This window comes from Garra rufa, chromosome 2, assembly GCF_049309525.1.
Source record: "Garra rufa chromosome 2, GarRuf1.0, whole genome shotgun sequence".
Classification (NCBI taxonomy): Eukaryota; Metazoa; Chordata; class Actinopteri; order Cypriniformes; family Cyprinidae; genus Garra; species Garra rufa.
The window spans coordinates 6,011,252-6,033,910 of NC_133362.1; the positions used below are offsets into that span (position 1 = coordinate 6,011,252).

The 22,659-nt window shown below is 30.2% G+C and overlaps 1 protein-coding gene across 1 annotated transcript in view; it reads right to left on the minus strand.

Annotated features, from left to right (window-relative positions):
* egln1a (egl-9 family hypoxia-inducible factor 1a) overlaps positions 1–20,906 on the minus strand; it is a 26,524-nt gene extending 5,618 nt beyond the window's left edge. The window contains exon 1 of the mRNA XM_073834556.1: positions 20,096–20,906. Coding sequence (XP_073690657.1) covers positions 20,096–20,719 — 624 coding nt within the window. The 5' untranslated portion in view covers positions 20,720–20,906. The remainder of the gene's footprint in view (positions 1–20,095) is intronic.
* Positions 20,907–22,659: the final 1,753 nt, after the last annotated feature.

Below are 22,659 nucleotides of genomic sequence, written 5' to 3' on the forward strand. Positions count from 1 at the left end.
CTTATGACTGGTTTTGTGGTCCAGGGTCACATATTAGGGTAATTATGATAAGCAAAATCAAGAAATTCACAATTCCATGGATGTTACTTAATGACTAAAAATAATAGCATTATCAGCAAATTCTGAATTCAGCTAATTGATAAATGATAAATTATTAATGATTTGATTTTGAATGATTTGATTTTTCTCATTTGAAAATTTCACTTTCACTTAATGATTTAAAAAAGATTAATTATACACACTTTTATACTTAAAAATACTAATTTTTGTAAACAAATTATTATTTATGTAAATATGAAAAGTCAACAACAATTTCTCTATTGCATAAATTTTACTTCATGAGTTTAATGATATTTAAATAATTAAAAAAATTTTAAATAAGATATTAATTATTAGGGTGAATATGAAAAACAAAATCAACAAATTCTTAATTCCACAAATTTCACTTAGAGTTCAGTGATTTTTAAATTATTAACTAAGTTAATTATTTGGGTGAATATAAAAAAAATCTAAATTCTATAAATCCCACTTAATGATTTTAAATTATTAATGATACAGAATTTTTGTAAACAAGTTATTAATTATTTGGATGGTTATGAAAAAATATCTATATTTGCATGAATATGAAAAACATCAACAGCAACATTTCTTAAGTTTAGGGATTTTTTTTTAAATACCTTATTTTAAAAAAAGTAGTAGTTAATTATTTGGGTGAATATAAAAAAACTCAATTCTATAAATTTCACTTAATGATTTGAATGGTTTTTAAATTAATAATAATACACATTTTTAAAACAAATTACTAATTATTTGGATGATTATGAAAAACAAATAATTTGCATGAATATGAAAAACATCTACAGCAACATTTCTTAAGTTAAGTGATTTTTAAATTAATAAAAATAATCTTTTTTTTAAATAAAAAGTTAATTATTTGGGTGATTATAAAAAACTCAATTCTATAAATCCCACTTAATTTTTTTTAATGTTTTTTTAAATTTTTAATAATAATACACATTTTTTAAACAAAATACTAATTATTTGGATGATTATTTAAAAAGTTGCATGAATATAAAAAAAATGAAATATAATTAAATATATTTAAACAAGTTATTATCTAGGTGAATATGAAAAACAAAATCAACAAATTCTTTATTACATAAGTTTCACTTAATGAGTTAATAATTTAATCATTTAATTATTTAAAATAATAGCTTAATCAGCTAATTCACAATTTGCTTTTTCTAAACTCACTTTAAATCAGTTGTTACTCGGTTGCGTGCAACACTTGATTGATCAATCCATATTTATATAAAATTAATTTTATACACATTAAAATCACTATTTCATATCCATGCATTAATTTGTTTTATAAAGTATTTTTCAATAAATGCATTAAATCAGTAAGCATGTTTACTAGGACCTAGGTTTTTTGTTTTTTTTTTAGAAATGGCACCATGCTTCATACTCTTCAGATCTGACGTTCTTATACAAAACTGCATTTGTGGATGTTGCATATACAGCTCAAAACTGCAGCTCTGACTCGGGCGAATGTGCCGCAGCTTAACGGCAGCCAGCTCTCATGGATGTGTAAGATAACGTACGCTTAGGCCCTTACAGTAAAGGATGTGTTTATGTGGGTGTAGCGGCCGTTGCTCCATCCTAGCGGTGTCATTCTTCCGCATTCCTTACAGCCTCATTAACAGGCCGATCCGGCCGCTGAGGGCTTTTGTTTACATTCCAGCCGGTTTGAGCTGATGTCGGAATATTAAGAGAGTTCCTGCCCTCCGAACCATAAAACCTCAACAGCAGGATCCCTCATTAGTGACGAGCTGTTCACACGGAAGCATCATGGGACTTCCATGCAACCTTAAAACACCATCTAAAAGGGCTTCAACATAACTCGAACTAGTCCAAACAGCTGATAAAAACATCACAATAATTCACAAGTAATCCACTCCACTCCAGTCCATCAATTAACGTCTTGAGAAGTGAAAAACTGTATGTTTCTAAGAATCAAATCCATCATTAAGACTTTTTTTTACTAGTCGAGTCCATAACTGAAAATAACTTTTTCACTCACCAGCCAAATTGGCTCCTAATTTTTAAGTTACTGACTTTTCATAACTTCTACTAGCCAAAAAAAAAAAAAAAAAGGAACAGAAATAAAGCAACAGATTGAGGCTGTCTACAGCAGACGTGACAAAGCGACCTTTTGCAAATCATTTGGTGTCAGTACTAGGGGTGTGTGATATTGAAAAAAAAATCTCAATATTTTCTGGGATTTTATCGATAACGGTATTTATAAAGATAATTGGACAATATTATGCAGAATGTGTTATTGCGTGTGGACAACTGACTCCTGAATTATTTGATATTCTTCATATTCTGTGTGGCCAGTTCACTGCAGTGATAGAAATTAATCTTTTCCAATAAGTATAAATTTATTTTTACCTTTTGAAGCCATTTTTTGGAAAGTGTGCATCATCTTTTGAGTGAAATTCTTATATTTAATCAGTCAGTTATAATAACAATACATTTAGGCTGTTACCAAACAAATTAAATCAGAATCAACAAAATTCATCTTTGCAGAAGTTGCATCTAAGGTGCCATTTAGATGTATTTACACACTGTTTAATGAAGCCCAGAGTTAACCTGCAGTTACAAATGCAAATTTTGATATTTTAAACATAAAACACTGAATACTGATTTTTAAAATTATTTTAAAAATGAAAAGATACTTTAAATGTGAAATAAAAACCGTCAGTAGGTGGCAGTAAGTCACTGTTAATAAGTGAGTCATTGCGATTGAACCGAATCATTTAAACGGTTGATTCATTCAGGAACAAAACACCATCATGTTGCTCTGAGACGCAAAACAGTGCTGTGGCTGTGTTTGGAATGATTTTTGTTGACGAAATAGAGCAAAAACAGCCAATACGGTGCCTAAAATGTACGTAAGTCTCTTATTGTTTATTGAACTGTATAAAATTAATATCACATTTGTAATCATGCTGATTTTTTAAAGAAAAACGTCACTCTTTGTGTGATATTATAGCTATATGAAATTATACAAATATTAGTGGTGGGCATAGATTAATTTTTTTAATCTAGATTAATCTCACTGTAATCTTGGAATTAATCTAGATTAATCTAGATTAAAATGGCTAATTTGAATTCTGCCGAAGGCATTCAGAATATGTGTGCTACCCAAATAATGACTAAAAGTAAGTCTTTGAGAACGGGTTTCTCAAGCCAGGTGGCGCATTGGCATTTCCAAAATGCATCACAAACTGCTTGACAATTGCATTTACAACATAATTAACTATACAAACTTGTGTGACCAACTATTCCTACACTGCATGTACTTCTGCGTAATAGGCTGCGCGACGTGCGTTGCAACTGCGTTGCTTTTAGAAGCGTCAATTCAGTTGTTGCATATTGTTTAATGTCTTTATTTCGGGATTATCAAATTAAATTATAACTCACGCACGTGCCCCAGTAAAAAGGGTCTAGCAACGCCCCTGCCCTGAAGCAAACCTGGCGGCTTCATAGCTGCATCCATGTTACGTCTCGTTTGATGTGGTAATTTCACAGTAGGCATACACACAGGTTCGAAGACTCGTTCTCGCCCCCTACAGTGCAATTCGGCTAGGTACACATCCACGCTAAAATATCAAGGTGAAAGTCATCATAGCTTGCGTAGTTTAGACCCAGCTCCCAACCCAACTTTGAGAATAGATTAACGGCGATATTTTTTTTTATCGCCCGATAAGAGTCTCACGTTAACGCAGCACGTTAACGCCGATAACGGCCCACCACTAACAAATATATAAATTTTCTGCCCCGTATTTTGAATTATGTGATTGTTCTTAATGCATATTAATAGACTGATTCATGCAGTGAAAGAACGCACTCTAAATTCGCACACGCACTAAACTGATCTAACCAGACTTCATAACATAGTCGTGAATTGGTGCATTTCTGTAGGAGTGTTTTTTTTTTTTTTTTTTTGCAATATACTCCATAATGTCATGATGTCTCACAAGTTTTTTTTACCCGCATTTGGCTAGTGTTAATTTCAAACCCTGATAATAACGTTTCCTCCAGTGAAAAAAGTCGTCTGATCTGAAACAGGAGAGAAATCTGCACAGATCATGCACTGTTTACAATTTAAAACAGGCTGTAAATAAACATATTGAAGGACAGGATATGGACTTTTCTCTGGAGGAAGTGGTATTATGGATTATGGACTTATATTTTGCCTGGAAGCAACAGTTTGAAGTTTAAAACATTTTAATGGTGGATTTGTTTCTTACAAACACACAGCTTTAGTCTTCTCAAGATGTTAACTGGTGGACTAGAGTGGTGTGGATTACTTGTGGATTATTGTGATGTTTTTATCAGCTGTTTGGACTCTCATTCTGACGGCACCCATTCACTACAGAGCATCCATTGGTGAGCAAGTGATGAAATGCTATATTTCTCCAAATCTGATGAAGAAACAAACTCATCTACTTCTTGGATGGCCTGAGGGAGAGTACATTACAGTTTACGAATCATTTGTTTCATATCAGGATTACAGAGTGATTTCACAAATCTTTTTTTTTTCCTTAAATGGTAGAAAACATAAAAAACATTAAGTGATACAGTTATCAAAACAAAACAAAGAAAAAAAGAAAAAGTATACACAAATACAAATCCCTTAAGAAAATGTAACATATTTTTTTAGAATTTGAAATAGAAGACACTGTTTGATAATTGAGATCTCTGATTGAAGTCCTGGAAAAAAAAATAAAAAATAGTGCTTGAAAAGTCCTTGAAAGTCCTGGAATTTCATTTTACAATATCTGTACGAACCCTCTAGACATCTATTACATTTATGCATTTGGAAGCTGTTCATTCAAAACGACTCCAATGTAATCAAACTCAATATTTTCCTGCATTAGTAGCACCAAAATCTGCGATACAAGACCACTTTATCCAACAACTTGGCATGCAACTTGGCATTATTAAGCTGGCAGACGAAAAAAGGACATTTGTGTTGCCGATAAACCATTTTATGGACAATCAAAGCTTTTAGGGTCCTCCAAAACAACTGATTATTGAAACAATAATATTTGGTTTGATTGTTTGATAAGAGAACTTTAGCACGGCTAGCCTCATGCCACTGTTTATTTTTGTGTCCGATATGAACAACGTTAACATTTGAGTTAGCTAACCTTTGCTGACTCAAATTAAACTCCAAAAATAAATCAAGTAATCATAATAGCAATAAACAAACTGACAAAGTGAGCCACTAAAAATTCAGGGGAGACAGTACTGTAGAAACATTTTCAGATTATTTTTTTGTAGGACTGAGTTTCTTCGTATAAAACAAATAACAGTACGTTTATTCGTTTTATGTTTTTAAATGATGCATTTAAACTGATGCATATTATTTGCATTACTACTTTTTAGGACAAGTCTAGGTTTTAAGTTTAGAAGACAAAAACTGAGCCTAAATGCTTAAAGGAGCTTACAGTTCATGCAGAAGTTAATAAATCCTGTCGTTGATGATTGTTTTTTTAAGCTGAACTAAAAAAACTACATTTTGAAGACTTTTGCTGAGCTATCCCTTTAATGAAGTCTTGGTAGTACTCATAATAATGCCTCTGGATATTTTTGATGTCAGAGTGATAATATCTAATTTACACAGTCTCTAAGGACACAATCATTTCCTAAGTAGGAGGAAAAGGAGGATGACCTGAAGAAAGCCACTGCAAACACCAGCGAAGCGTGATTAACCCATGCAAAACACGATGTTTACTTTTAAGTGCCAGTGACACGACATTAAATCCCACTTATTTATGCCACGTTTATGCATAAGCGAGAACAAAAGATCCAGACTCCAGTGCTGAATACTAATCATATTATTAGATGATCAACCATAAGACATCAACAAACCCTGTAAGCATGCTATTTCCCTCTGAAAGTCTTGGCTAAGTGTATGAGTATGTGATCTTTGAAGGCTGGCTGATACGATCTACTTGAGCAGCAGTCTAGACATTAAGTCACAAGGGCTTTGGCTCTACTTTATATTAACAGGAGAGAGTTATTAACGATTATGCTTTAACACGTTTGGCATTCCCATGACACACCACCACCACCTCCGGCATCCTCTTTTCCTATTCGGCCGACAGCTGCAAAGTATCAAAACAACAGTGTCTTTTCTCAAGGCCGATCATGGATTTCTGCCTGAGGAACTCATAAGCAAGCCGTTTGAAGGCAAAATTGAAAATTTCCTGCTAATTTACTCACTCTCAGACCATCCAAGATGTGAACGAGTTTGTTTCTTCATCTGATTTGGAGAAATGTATCATTGCATTACTTGCTCACCAATTGAAGCTCTGCAGTGAATGGGTGCCGTCAGAATGAGAGTCCAAACAGTTGTTAAAAACATCACAGTAATCCACATCACTCCAGTCCATCAATTAACATCTTGTGAAAACAAAAGAAACATCCATTATTAAGACGTTTTTCATTTTAGAGTCCCCAGTAAAGATCAAAACATATTGCATTGATGTTATTTCAGCAACATTAGTTATAAAGTTGTCTTTGACATGAATAACACCTTTTGAACTTTGAGCATATTTAAGATTTTATTAAACAATTCTAAACATTTTACAGCATTTTAAACCACCAAATATGACCATTTGACCATACCATGACCATTTGTCTTTTTTTTCCCCTGCACCTGTCAAGTTTGAGATTTTGGGCTTTTTGGTGTTTCATAAAGTTTTTTTTTCAGACTAGTGGAAAGAAAACATCCAAAATACACTGTTAATTGTTTCTTTTATAGCACTTTATCTATTTGTGTTAATGCATTTCAATTACAATACATATTTTTAAAGGCTGTTTTCTCAAAATGAGTTTTTTCTCCTACACTGAGCCATAAATCTCCACTTCAGTAGCACTTACACACACCAAACTTTGCATTTTTATTCCTGTCTATATGCTAAAGGTTTTTACAGAGGGATTTGTTCATATACAATTAGCCTGATTTTATACATTTTACTTCCTCAAAAATGGTTAAAAAAATACATGGTTTTAAAGTTGTCTTTGACATGAATAACACCTTTTGAACTTTGAGCATATTTAAGATTTTATTAAACAATTTAAATTTTAACAATTTTAAAAACTTTTGTAGTGCATACATGTTTTTTTTTTGTTTGTTTGTTTAATTTTTTTTCTGAAATATGGAGTGACAAAATTAGATACCCAAAATTCTCTCTGTAAAAACATTTGACTCTAATATGTCAAAACAATTAAACAAGAATTTTTAAACTGACTTTATACAGTATTTATATTTTCATTTGCATATTTAAACCTAACATTTGAAAAACTTGTAATACAATTTATTTAATTTTTTTTTTTTTTGCAATTATCAATGTAATCAATCATCTGGGTGAGTAAGGTGATAACTATTAGTTAATTTTTTTTTACCCTATTCACCTGTAGTGTCTCACCTTATAGGGATAGTTCACCCAAAAATGAAAATTTGATGTTTATCTGCTTACCCCCAGGGCATCCAAGATGTAGGTGCTGTTCAGTTTTTCGCAAAAACCGATCGTTTCGTGTCTTAGGACATCAATGTGTCGTCACGAGTCGCAGGGTGTAATTTGGATTTGTCTGTGCATGGTTTTGTTTACTTTAAAGGTCTGGTGCCCATCCACTCACATTATTTGACTGACAGACTGCACCGGCTTGAGTTAAAAATCTTAGTTTGTGTTCTGCTGAGGAAACAAAGTCATCTAAATCTTGGATGCCCTGGGGGTAAGCAGATAAACATCAAATTTTCATTTTTGGGTGAACTATCCCTTTAAGACCTAAGGGCAAAATAGGTCATTTTCACAGATTTTCTTTATTTGACTGTAAAATTCTAACAGAATGTGCTATTTTCAAGTGCAAGGTGTCTTTTGTTTTCAAAAAAGTACAGATATTGGCCATTAATGTTGTGTGGTGAGTTTGTAAACAGACTTATTTAGACAAAAAAACAGGAATACATTTTCTGATTTTTATTTATAAAAAATTATCAAAATAATCCAACATTTCTTACTTCAAAATTCAACTATATTACATATATACACATATTTTTGTGACACTGGGTTACACAGTTTTCATTCAGGAGGCTTTTTTAGTCATACACACTCACATTTACACATGCAAACACACGCATACACCCATACATACACACACGGACCCATTATAGCGATGCACACACCACATCAGTCACACGTTGCACGCTCCCAAGTCTCATCAAAAATCATCCCAATCACTTCTTGTGTTGTTTACTCTTTCTTCACCATGTTTTTGTTTGCTTTGTTTATTATTTTATGCAATCCAAAACTCTGTGCTCCCTATATCTCCATTCAACTTCATCCTTCAAAAAAGAAAATTGCATGTTTATCGGCTTACCAAGATGTAGGTGACTTTGTTTCTGCAGTAGAAAATAAACAAAGATCACCAAACAAAACCCTGCAGCTTGCATACATTGAGGTCTTAACACACAAAACAATCAGTCTGTGCAAGAAACTTCAACGGTTTGAGTTAAAAAATCTTCGTTTGTGCTCTACTGAAGAATCAAAGTCACCTACATCTTGGATGCCCTGGGGGTAGCAGATACACATCACATTTTCATTTTTGGGTGAACTATCCCTTTAAGGGAAATGGGTCAGTCCCAGTATTCGGTGCCTTTTGGACATCATACATTTTTTTTTTTTTAATTCTTGTGGAATTATTATGGGCAGATAGGCAGTAAAGTATGTGAAAAATAATTTTGGTCAATCTAAGATATATACAGTTGCAATCAAAATTCTTCAACCCCCCAGAGATTGCAGTACTTTACAAATACAGGCTTTTCTGGAGATCCAGGACCAGAAAATTTGCATTACAACAGTTTACTGGCATATTAAAAGTGATAATGTGAATATATTTTAAGTATAGATTTTTTTCATAACACAGCTATGTCATAATTATTCAACCCCTGTTTAAAATTTGCTGTTTGAAGTCACTCATCAGTAAGCATTATTATGGATTAGGGACTCAAATTTTAGCCAGAAGCATTTTAAGTTAAAAACATTTTAGTGATGGATTAGTTTCTAACAAACATTCAGCTTTTGGTTTCTCAAGATCTTAATTGATGGACTGGACAGGTGTGGATTGCTTGTGGATTATTGTGATGTGTTTATCAGCTGTTTGGACTCTCATTCTGACGGCACCCATTCGCTACAAAGGATCCATTGGTGATTAAGTGATGCAATGCTATATTTCTTCAAACCTGATAAAGAAACAAACTCATCAGAAAGCAATATTATGGATTATGGACTCAAATTTTAGCCAGAAGCTTTAATTTTAAGTTAAAAATATCTAAATGATGGATTTGTTTCTAACAAACACACAGCTTTTGGCTTCTCAAGATGTTGATTGACAGACTGGAGTGGTGTGGATTACTTGTGGATTATTGTGATGTTTTTATCAGCTGTTTGGACTCTCATTCTGACGGCACCCATTCGCTACAAAGGATCCATTGGTGATTAAGTGATGCAATGCTAAATTTCTCCAAATTTGATAAAGAACAAACTCATCAGAAAGCAATCTTATGGATTATGGACTTTTTTTTAGCCAGAAGCATTGATTTTAAGTTAAAATTTAAGTTTCTGACAAACATTCAGCTTTTGTCTTCTCAAGATGTTCACTGATGGACTGGAGTGGTGCGGATTACTGATGTTTTTATCAGCTGTTTGGACTCTCATTCTGACGGCACCCATTCACTGCAGAGGATCCATTGGTGAGCAAGTGATGCAATGTTACATTTCTTTAAATTTGATGAAGAAACAAATTTGTCTACATCTTCGATGACCTGAGGGTGAGTACATTTCAGATAACTACTCCTTTAATGTGCAAAAAATACCTAAACATAAAAACAAAAGGCCTTGGTATCACATAAAAAAGAAAAAAGTAAGACAGTCCTTTTCCCCCCACATAAATGTCATGAACGTCATTGACCGTACAGTTGCGAAATGATTCAGTATAAGAAAGTCTCAATCCAGCCAAAGCCTTCTAAAGCCAAATCCGCATGACTTCCCCTTTGCACAAACCAGAAAATTAGGTCAGAAGTCAGTAAAAGCAGGACTCTCTTTATATGCATTGTTTGCATAGATCCACTCACACAAATTATGAAGTGCACAGAGAGGTTATTGTAATGCCGCATACCATAAAGGCAGGTCACGTTACAGTCAAATCTAAGAGGCTGTCGGCATCATTTCCTAACCTTCATGTCATTTCAAACCTCTATGGATTTCTTTCTTCTGTGGAGCGCAAAAGGAGAAGTTTTAAGTTTTTGCTTAAATAGTTCATGTTTAATCTTCATGTTCTGTCCTTTTGACCAAGACATGATTTTCTTTTTCACAAAAATGCTGGGTAATGCTAAGAAAGTAAGTCATATAGGTTTGGGACAACTTGAAGGTGAATAAATAAAGAATAAATGTATTCAGTCATTGAAAATACATGTAATGCCTGTTCAAGAATGTGCATCCATCATAAGCATGACAATTAAAGTTGTGCAAGTCATTGCATGGTTAATATGGTATTTTAGCTTGACCTTTATCAGTGTAACTAAATGCATGAAGTTGGCTCAGACATGCTGTAAAATATCCAACTTGTATAATGTGATGAAACATCCATGGTCAAAGAGAGACAAAAATAGGAAATCAAGGCAAAAATGAGACCAGCATTTGCATGTTTTGACATGAGAAAAAATGTCACTTTCATTGATCAAAACTAGTACTACTACTAATAAAAACTGATAAAACTATAATAGTTTTATAATATAAAATAATAAAATATTAACAATATAATTTGTAATATTTAAAAAATGTTTTTAAATATAAAAAAGCCTAAACTTATTTTATAACACAAAAAATAAACAAAATAATTAAATATTAATTTTAAAAACTAGTATAAATGTAAAAAAATACTGAACTAAAATGATTGAGTACCTATAATTAAAAAAAATGAAATGTATTTCTCTTTTATGTTAACTTGATGTTCTAAACTCACTTAAACTGAAAAAAAAAAAATTTAAAAAAGAATTCAATATTAATAGAAAATGTATACATGACGAGAAAAACTAATTTATAATAAATAATGTATATTATATATAAAAAATTGTTTTAAATATACAAAGCCTAAACCTAAATAACTCAAACTAAAATAAAATATTAATTGAAAAAAATGGTACAAATGACAAAAATGACTAAATTAAAAAGTTATTTTCTAAACTCACTTAAACTGAACAAAAACAATAAAAAATAATTAATTTTATATTAATTTAAAAAGTATAAACAACAGGAAAAACTACTACTAATAATAAAACTATAATAGTTTTAAAATATAAAAAAAATAATATAATATAATATAATATAATATAATATATATAAAACACTGTATAATTTATAAAATAAAAAAGTTTTAAACAAAAAAGGCTTAAACCTATTAAATAACTCAAAGTAAAATAAAATATTAATTGAAAAAAGTACAAATGACAAAAATTACTAAATTAAAAATTAACTAAAATTACTAAACTTACCTAAAGTTAGATTTTCTAAATTCACTTAAACTGAACAAAAACAATAAAAAATTTTAATTTAATATTAATTTAAAAAAGTGTAAACAACAAAAGCTACAAAAAATACTACTACTAATAAAAATGAATAAAACTATAATAGTTTTAAAATATGAAAAAATAATATAATATAATATAATATAATATATAAAACACTGTAAAATCTATAAAATAAAAAAGTTTTAAATAAAAAAGACCTAAACTTATTTTATAACTCAAACTAAAATAAAATCCAAAAATATTTTTTAAATGTAAATTTTTTTTTTAATAAAAAATGTAATCCATAAAAACAAATAATTAATTAAATATTAATATAAAATTATAAATCACAAGACAAACTACTTAAAAAACTAGTACTACTACTAATAAAAAAACTAATAAAACTATAATCATTTTATATTAAAAGAAAAAATATACTATAAAAACATAGTTTTAAATATAAAAAGCCTAAACCTTATTTATAACTCAAACTAAGTAAAAATCTATAATAAAAAATATTTTTTCATGAAAAAATTTGAATATAATATTAATTTAAAAAAGACTGATTAATGATAAATGATAAAAAATAAATACTAAAATGAACTAAAATTGCTAGAAGTACCTAAAATTTAAATAAAAATGAAAAATAATTAAATATAAAAAATAAAACATAATAATAACTAAATATTAATGAAAATGTATAAAATGACAAGAAAAAGTACTAAAAAAACTAGTACTACTACTAATAAAAACTAATAAAACTTAATATTATCATAGTTATACTAAAATAACAATGGTTAAGCACTAATATTTAATTGAAAATAAGCAGAGTGAGTGTGATTAGAAATCTGTGTGGTTTGGCAAAGATACAGAGCTTGACAGATTAGTTTTAATCTCTTTAACTCTAGAAATATTCGCCAAGCTTTAGACAAGAGACACAGAGACTAAACCCGCTCAATTAAATAAAAGTTAAATACCAGAGAAAGAAAAACAGGACCTGAGACCTTGGTTACAGCCACAAGGTTTAATGGTGGGCTTACTGGAGGACTGCAGAAGGGAAACTGTAGAAAGTGCTTAACATCAAGGTAACTCGCATGCTAATTTGTAATCCGCGAATGTGAAAGAGAGGGTGGGCTAGCGGAGGCGGGATGGGCCCGTCCTACTCAGTCACTCTCTTATACTCAGGGACAGTGAGAGGAGGCCGACCAGAGAGAGTTCGGAGGTCACACGCAAAGAGAAACTTACGCTGAGGCCTGAAAGAGGCTTTCATAGACAAAAAAATGGGGATATACAAATGCAAATGTGGCTTTAACTCCTACTGACTGTATTCTGGATACTTTACACTAATTAGAATAATAGTGAAGTCATCAATCTCTGAATTTACACTCTCAGAAAAAAGGTACAAAAGCTGTCACTGGATGGCTCCTTTTTTTAAATGGTACAAATGTGTACTTTTGAAGTACTAAAACTGTATGTACCTTTTGGAGGAAAATGTGTCACAGTGTTATTTTAGTAATTTGGAAATATTTAGAATTTTTTTTTTTATATTTTCCGATTTCATTTTAGTTAAAGTTGTATGTTTTTGTGTCTTTGACACTCTTATTACTTTTTTTTTTTTTTTTAATTTTTTATAAACATTTATTTTCAGTTGGCATTTATTTTAGAAGTAACTATTTTTATTGTTTTAGTTTATTTAATTTGACTTATTTTAGCATTTTAACCTAAAGCATTTAAACAACCAAAATGAGTGTTGCTTTTTGAATTTTTAATTAGATTTTATTTTTATATTTTCCGTTTTCATTTTAGTTAAAGTTGTATGTTTTTGTGTGCTTTGACACTCTTATTACTTTTTTTTAAAACTTTTTTTATAAACATTTATTTTCAGTTGGCATTTATTTTATAAGTAACTATTTTTATTGTTTTAGTTTATTTAATTTGACTTATTTTAGCATTTTAACCTATAGCATTTAAAAAACAACAAAAATGAGTGTTGCTTTTTGAATTTTTAATTAGATTTTATTTTTATATTTTCCGTTTTCATTTTAGTTAAAGTTGTATGTTTTTGTGTCTTTGACACTCTTATTTTATTTTTATTTTTTTACTTTTTTTTATAAACATTTATTTTCAGTTGGCATTTATTTTATAAGTAACTATTTTTATTGTTTTAGTTTATTTAATTTAAGTTATTTTAGAATTTTAACCTAAAGCATTTAAACAACAAAAATGAGTGTTGCTTTTTGAATTTTTAATTAGATTTTATTTTTATATTTTCCATTTTCATTTTAGTTAAAGTTGTATGTTTTTGTGTGCTTTGACACTCTTATTACTTTTTTTTTCCTTTTTTAAAAACATTTATTTTCAGTTGGCATTTATTTTAGAAGTAACTATTTTTATTGTTTTAAACAACAAACAACAAACATTTAAACAACAAAATGAGTGTTGCTTTTTGAAATTTTAATTAGATTTTATTTTTATATTTTCATTTTAGTTAAAGTTGTATGTTTTTGTGTGCTTTGACACTCGTATTACTTTTTTTATTTTTGCATTTTTTATAAACATTTATTTTCAGTTGGCATTTATTTTATAAGTAACTATTTTGATTTTTTTAGTTAATTTAATTTGAGTTATTTTAGCATTTAAACCTAAAGCATTTAAACAACCAAAATGAGTGTTGCTTTTTGAATTTTTAATTAGATTTTATTTTTATATTTTCCGTTTTCATTTTAGTTAAAGTTGTATGTTTTTGTGTGCTTTGACACTCGTATTACTTTTTTTATTTTTGCATTTTTTTATAAACATTTATTTTCAGTTGACATTTATTTTATAAGTAACTATTTTGATTTTTTTAGTTAACTTAATTTAAGTAATTTTGCATTTTAACCTAAAGCATTTAAACAACCAAAATGAGTGTTGCTTTTTGAATTTTTAATTAGATTTTATTTTTATATTTTCCATTTTCATTTTAGTTAAAGTTGTATGTTTTTGTGTGCTTTGACACTCTTATTACTTTTTTGTTTGTTTGTTTGTTTGTTTTTCATTTTTTAAAAACATTTATTTCCAGTCAACATTTATTTTTTTTCTTGTAAAAATTAGTGTTGCTTTGACAAATAACTGAAATTAAAAAAAATGTTTTTAGTTATTTAAGTATTTCGGTAATATTTGGAATTTGATTTTATTTTCATATATTTTCATTTTTTACTTTAGTTAAACTTAGTAGTAAGTAGTTTTATTGTGTGTTTTGACACTGTTATATATATATATATATATATATATATATATATATTTTTTTTTTTTTTTTTTTATAAAATATAAAATTTTAAAATTAATTTTATTTGATTTTATTTTTATATTTTCCGTTTTTTATTTTGGTTAAAGTATTAGTCATTTTATTGAGTGTTTTTGACACTGTTATTACTTTTTTGTTTTTTAGATGTATTGTTGCTTTGACAAATAACTGAAATAAGTTTATTTTTTGTTATTTTAGTATTTTGGTAATATTTTGAATTTAGATTTTATTTAATATTTTCCGTTTTAATTTTATTTAAAGTTTTAGTCATTTTATTGTGTGTTTTTGACACTGTTGTTACTGTATTTTTATTTATTTATTTTTGGTTTTTAGTTTTAGGTTATTTTCAATTTTTTTTTTTTTTTTATAATTTATTTTCTGTTTTCATTTTAGTTAAAGTTTCCATAATTTTATTGTGTTTTTGACACTGTTTATGTCTAGCTTTTATTTTTAGGTTATTTTATTTTGGTCATTTTGGTAATATTTTGAATTTGATTTGATTTTTATATTTTCTGTTTTCATTTTAATTTAAGTTTTAGTCGTTTTATTGTGTGTTTTTATTTTGTGTGTTGATTATTTTAATCTTATTTTAGTACTTCAGCTAACAAGAATTGGTTCAAAATTAAACAAAACTAAATAAATTAAGTTACATTTTTAAAAAAACATTCATTTTCAGTCAACATTTATTTTATTTCAAGTAACTATTTTCTACAGTTTTAGTTTATTTAATTTTTGTTATTTTATTTTATTTATTTGAGCTTCTTGAGAGGTTTTTAAACCCTCCTGAAGGAGTTTATATGTATGCCGCACATCTGATAATGATGCTTCTCTCATCTGCTCTAACTTAAGCATTAAAAACACTGTTTTTGTAAAGAAATACAGCTTACAAGACATATTTCAAGCACTTAAGCATAACAATTTACATTTGAAAGTAATTATGACCATGAAAACCAATTCAGTCAAGTGTGTTTAGACATTGAGTGCTAGTGTTTACAGAAAAATAACTCAATCCTAGTAAAAAAAAAAAAAAAAAAAAAAAAAAAATATATATATATATATATATATATATATATATATATTATTATTATTATTTCAGTAACTGCATTGGCTGTCATGGCAGATAAAGTCAACTGTTTTTATTCACAGATGCATTTATATAAACTAATCAAGTGAATAACAACTCAACTGTAAATTACATTAATGCCACGATACACACTTTATCAGTCAAGCATTCACTGGAAATCAAACCCATGACCTTAGCAAAGAAAAAGTGAAACTGTTGCTCAAAGTTTAAAAGCACAGATTCTAACTATAAATACTCTCTGTGTAATTTTCTTTGCAGAAACTATTACTTTCCTAACCGACCCAAAAATTAAAGAACAAATCACAATTTGCCAGAAAAAAGTCAAGGATGCAGCGACTCTGGAAATTATACACTAAATTGAACCGAAATAGTTTCCAATGTTACTTTCACAATAATTACATCCAAAATGAACTATATACAGCTGAAGTCAAAAGTTTACATACACCTTGCAGAATCTGTAAAATGTTAATTGTTTGACCAAAATAATAGGGATCATACAAAATGCATGTTATTTTTTATTTAGTACTGACCCGAATTAGATATTTCATATAAAAATTGGGTCTGTTCAAAAGTTTACATACACTTGATTCCTAATACTGTGTTGTTACCTGAATGTTGTTTTTTTGTTTAGTGAAAGTTGTTCATGAGTCCCTTGTTTGTCCTGAACAGTTAAACTGCCTGCTGTTCTCCAGAAAAATCTTTCAGGTCCTTTCAGCATTTTTGTGCATTTGAACCCTTTCCAACAATGACTGTATGATTTTGAGATCCATCTTTTCACACTGAGGACAACTGAGGGTCTCATATGCAACTATTACAGAAGGTTCAAACACTCACTGATGCTCCAGAAGAAAAAAACATGCATTAAGAACCAGGGGTGAAAACTTTTGAATAAAATGAAGATGTGTACATTTTTCTTATTTTGCCTAAATTTCATATTTTTTTATTTAGTACTGCCCTTAAGAAGCTACAGAAGATACTTACATGTTTCCCAGAAGACAAAATAATTTTAATTTACCCTAATCTTCAAATTTCAAAAAGTTTGTAATGCGTAATGCGTTTTGTTTCCTTCTGGAGCATCAGTGAGTGTTTGAACCTTCTGTAATAGTTGCATATGAGTCCCTCAGTTGTCCTCAGTGTGAACAGATGCATCTCAAAAGCATGCAGTTATTGTTGGAAAGGGTTCAAATACACAAAAATGCTGAAAAAACAAATATTTTGTGGGACTTGAAGAATTTTTCTAAAGAACAGCGGTCAGTTTAACTGTTCAGGACAAACAAGGGACTCATGAACAACTATCACTAAACAAAAACACAGCTGTGGATCATTCAGGTAACAACACAGTATGAAGAATCAAAAGTGTTTTTTTTTTATAAATTCAACTATAATTTTCTCTTGTGGACTATATGCAAACGTCTTTTATGTGAAATATCGTATTCAGATCAGTACTAAATAAAAAAGAACATGCATTTTGTATGATCCCTCTTATTTTGGTAAAATAATTGACATTTTGCAGATTCTGCAAGGTGTATTCAGTTTTTTGTTCTTTTTGGAGCTTGAAAGCCACTATGCATTCAATGCATGGAAAACATGCACGTTTTTTTGTGTTTTATGGAAGAAAGTAAGTACTATGAGTTTGAAAAAGCAGAAAAAGTAAGCAAATGAATAAGAATGCTGGATTAAATAATTTAAAATATGTGAAATATTTGCTCAGAAATGTGCATACATCACTTTATCCATCTAATAACATTAAAATTCTGGCTTTTGTTAATCATGCAAGCAAGTAAGTATGTGCATACTGGTGAAAGCAAGCAGACAGATTGAACTGCTTTAGTTTCAACAAAATATGGCTAAAGTGTGCAGTTAAAGATTATTTTCTTTTTGGAAGACAAAAGAAGATATTTTGAAGAATGTTGGTTCCCATTGACTTCCATTGTGTGGACCAAAAATAGTTTTAGCAGAAGAAAGAAATGCATAACGCTTTGGAACAACAAACTTGTGAGTAAATGACAGATTTGCATTTGCTTTTATTTCTGTTTCAAATCCAGATGTTAGAAATGAATGTCCTTTTTTGTTTTTCAGAGAGACTGTTTGCATGCCTTCAAGGCTTAAGCCTTTATTTGATGGTTTGCAAAATCTTTTCAATTATTTTCTGTTTTATTTTGTGTTTTAAGTATGTTCAAAAACTAAAGTATGAGTGTCAGTTGTTATTTTTTACTCTTTTATGAAGAAATGTGGTGAAGAAATATGGTGTCATAGATTTTCATTTTTACAAAGCTATGTTTTTTTTGTTTGTTTTTTTTTTGAAGGAAATTGCTGTGGTAGAAGAACTTTGTGTTCTGTTATTAAAATTGCACTTTATTTTGCACTCTTTTTATAAAATGCAAAAAAAAATTATTTTTGAGATTTGCATTTGCTTGTATTTCTGTCTCAAATCCAGATGTTAGCAATGAATGTCCTTTTTGTTTTGTTTTTTCAGAGAGAGAGAATGTTTTTCATGTATTCAAGGTTTAAGCCTTTATTTGATTGTTTGCTAAATCTTTTCAATTATTTTCTGTTTTATTTTGTGTTCTAAGTATGTTCAAAAACTAAAGTCAGTTGTTACTTTTTACTCTTTTATGAAGAAATATGGTGTCGTAGAAGAGTTTTGTTCTCTGTTGGTGAAAATGCACTTCATTTTGCACATTTTATAAAACGTTTTTTTAAAAATCATAATTTTTGAGATGTGCATTTGCTTTTAATACTGTTTTAAAGCCAGATGTTGGCAATGAATATCATTTTTTTTTTTCAGAGAGAGACTGTTTTTCATACCTTCAAGGCTTAAGCCTTTATTTCACGGTTTGCACAATGTTTTTAATTGTTTTCTGTGCAAACGTTTTATTTTGGGTTTTAAATATGTTCAAATACTAAAGTATGAGCGCCAGTTGTCACATTTTTTTTTGGGGTAAAGCCAAAATTTCCATTTACATTAGCAGAAGAAATCAAATTAACATACCGAATATATGCTATGATCAAATCAAGGCTTTTAATTGATTTTCTTTCTTTTTTTTAACAAAGCTATTTTTTTGGAAGGAATATTGTTTTGTAGAAGAGCACTTCATTTTTCACTCTTTTATAAAATGTTTTTTTTTTTAATCATCATTTTTGAGATTTACATTTGCTTTTATTTCTGTTTTAAATCCAGATGTTAGCAATGAATGACCTTTTTGTTTTTCAGAGAGAGACTTTGGGGTAAAGCCAAAATGACCATTTACAATTGCAGAAGAGTTATTGAAAATGCACTTAATTTTGCACTTTAAATAAATGTTTATTTTTTTTTTTTATCATAAATTTTGAGATTTGCATTTGCTTTTATTTCTGTTTTAAATCCAGATGTTAGCAATGAATGTCCTTTTTGTTTTGTTTTTCAGAGAGAATGTTTTTCATGCATTCAATGGTTCAGCCTTTGATGGTTTGCAAAATGTTTTCAGCTGTTTTTTTTTTTTGTGCAAACTTTTTGGGGGGGTTTTAAATGTTCAAAAATGAAAGTATGAGTGTCAGTTGTTAAATAATTTTATTTTAAAGTAAAGCCAAAATGGCCATTTATATTTGCAGAAGAGATCAAGTTGAGCAAAAGAATTGAATATAAGCTATGATCAAATCAAGGCTTTTAATTTATTTCCATTTAGACTCTTTTTTGAAAGAAATATGGTGTTGTAGAAGAGCTTTGTGTTCTGTTATCGAAAATGCACTTAATTTTGCACCTTTTATAAAATGTTTTTTTTTTAAAAATCATAATTTATGAGATGTATTTTCTGTTTTAAATCCAGATGTCTCCTGTTTTTCAAAGAGAAACAATGTTTTTCATATGTTCACGGCTTAATTTGATGGTTTGCAACTGGCAAACAAAGCTATACTCTTTTTTTGATGTTGTAGAAGAGCTTTGTGTTCTGTTATTGAAAATGCACTTCATTTTGCACTCTATAAAATGGTTAAACAAACTGAGTGAACCATCCCTTTAAGTCAATAGACTGAACTGTAACTGCAGACATTTATTCAAAACATCAATGAGCCGGTGTTCTTAAATCATCCGCGCTATACTTACTTTAGTCCTTCCATTTATTGAGTAGTTTCCCAGTTTCCCATTGCAGTTCCTAACCAGATCATCCATGCGACTCATCAAGAAGCGGATCTTCTCGCATCCAGGCTCCTTCCCCTCGATCCAAGTGATTTTATCCCCCCTTATGTCTTTAGAACAATCACTTTTCTGACTCACCAGCTGTCCGTCTGTGAACTTGCCAGTCTGATGAAGAGCTTTCACATCCTCCAGTATGGAAACCCCGATGTCCTCACCTAAAAAGTTGTCGACTGCACAAATGCCATGTTTGTTCATACAGGGGACTATATACTCCATGGCCAGTTTGTGGCTTTGGGGTTTGGGTTTAATGGCATTGCTGTCAGTTTCTGAGCTTTCGCTTCTGTTGATCAGATCTTTTCTCTCTGTATCAGGATTTTTCTCCTCCTGCGGTGAAGTTGGTGCCACAATCATGGTCTTGTCAGCCTCCCTGCAGGTGAGTTTGTGTTTTCTCCAATGCTGTTTCTGATGTTCCTTGCTGCAGTAGAAGGATATCCGGCAGCGACCACATTTTAAAAGGTTTTCCATCTTTCCACACAGCTCGCAATACTGTTTATCGCGGTCCGAGTCCAGAACCGTGGCGCATCGGTCCATGCTCGCGTTTGCGCGCTGCTGGCCCTTTAAATCCAGTCCTTCCACGCGCGTTCCCGCTGATAACTTTCACGCTTTTCCACGCCTCAACAACTAAAAACCCGTTTCATCATACAATAATATTCACTCATTTTCCGTTATACAAACGGCTGGCTTTAGGGTCGTGCCGCGCGAGCTCCATCCTGCTGGCGCGCGCTCCTCTTTGCGCGTGCTTGTGGTGGTCTGCGTTCCGCACGTCGCCAGTACAAACCAAATCTCTGACGTCAGTGGCGTGGGCGTGACCAGCGGTACAGATCTGATAAATACGCCCCGCCTTATTTCATTCATAGTTCCCACACTGAAGGCGGGATGAGTGTGAAATCGAATTTGCTCTCGCGTTACATCTGTCGCATTCAGAAGCATCTTAAAACGTTAATACCTTTGTTAGTAGTAGGTGGCCTAATTAGTAAAGATTTGGGGTTGCTATTAAGACAAAGGCTGCAGGTTTTAGTTGCAGGAGGTCGGGGGTCCATTTGAGCCGATTTGTTCAGATGAATCGGATTCGGTTCTATTTGTGACGAGATAACTTTAAAGCCAATTGCTTTTATTGGTTTCGCATTGAACTGAATTGAAAATTAACTTTATCTACTAGTCTATCTAACTAAAAGTAGATTTGTTTTCGTTTTTTACTTAGGAATTAATCATGCTGAAAATCCTATTGTTTACTTGGTTATTACACCTGTTTGTTTCACAGTTAATGAAAAATTAAAAGTTCTTTTTAATCAACATTAACAAAGACAGTAGATCTGTTTTCAATGCACTGAATGTTTTGTAATGTTTTTGACCAAAAAAACAGACTTAAGTAGCAGGGGTGTATTTGTAGCAATGGCCAAGATCATGTTCCATTAAGATATTATGTAAATTTCCTACAGTAAATATATCAAAGCTTAATTTTCGATTAGTAATATGCATTGCTAAGAACTTTATTTGCACAATTATAAAGGCAATTTTCTTAATATTTAGATTTTTTTTTTTGCACCCTCAGATTCTAGATTTTCCAATATTTGTTTCGCTGTCAAATATTGTCCTGTTCTAACAAATCCGTACATCAATGCAATGCTTATTTCAGCTTTCAGATGATGTCTACACTGCAAAAAAAATGCTTTTCTTACTTAGATTTTTGTCTTGTTTCCGGCCAAAATATCTAAAAATTCTTAAATCGAAAAGGATTTTATAGTCAAGTAAAAATTATTGTCTTGTTTTCAGAAACAATAAGTCAAAATTAAGTGAGTTTTTGCTTAAAACAAGCAAAATAATCTTATTTCAAGCATTATTTTGCTTACCCCATTGGCTTACCTCCAACTCACTAATTTTAACTTCTTTTTTCCGAAAACAAGACAGTAATTTTGACCTGTCTAGAAAATCCTTCTTGATTTAAATTTTTTTTAGATATTTTGGCTGGAAACAAGACAAAAAAATCTAAGTAAGAAAATCATTTTTTGCAGTGTAAATCTCAGTTTCAAAAAATGTACCCAAGTTATGACTGGTTTTGTGGTCCAGGGTCACAAATAGTTATATATTTTCAGTTCTAGGAGAAAAGAGATCAGTCTAAATCAGGGGTTTGTCAATTTGTGATTTGAAAGATTTGAAAGGCAAAATACAGGCAAATTTCTCAATATTTCGATTTTTTTGCACCCTCAGATTCTAGATTTTCAAATATTTGTTTCACTGTCAAATATTGTCCTATTCTAACAAAACTATACATCAATGCAATGCTTATTTTAGCTTTCAGATGATCTCTACACTGCAAAAAAATGCTTTTCTTACTTAGATTTTTGTCTTGTTTCCAGCCAAAATATCTAAAAATTCTTAAATCGAAAAGGATTTTATAGACAAGTAAAAATTATTGTCTTGTTTTCAGAAAAAAATAAGTCAAAATTAAGTGAGTTTTTGCTTAAAACAAG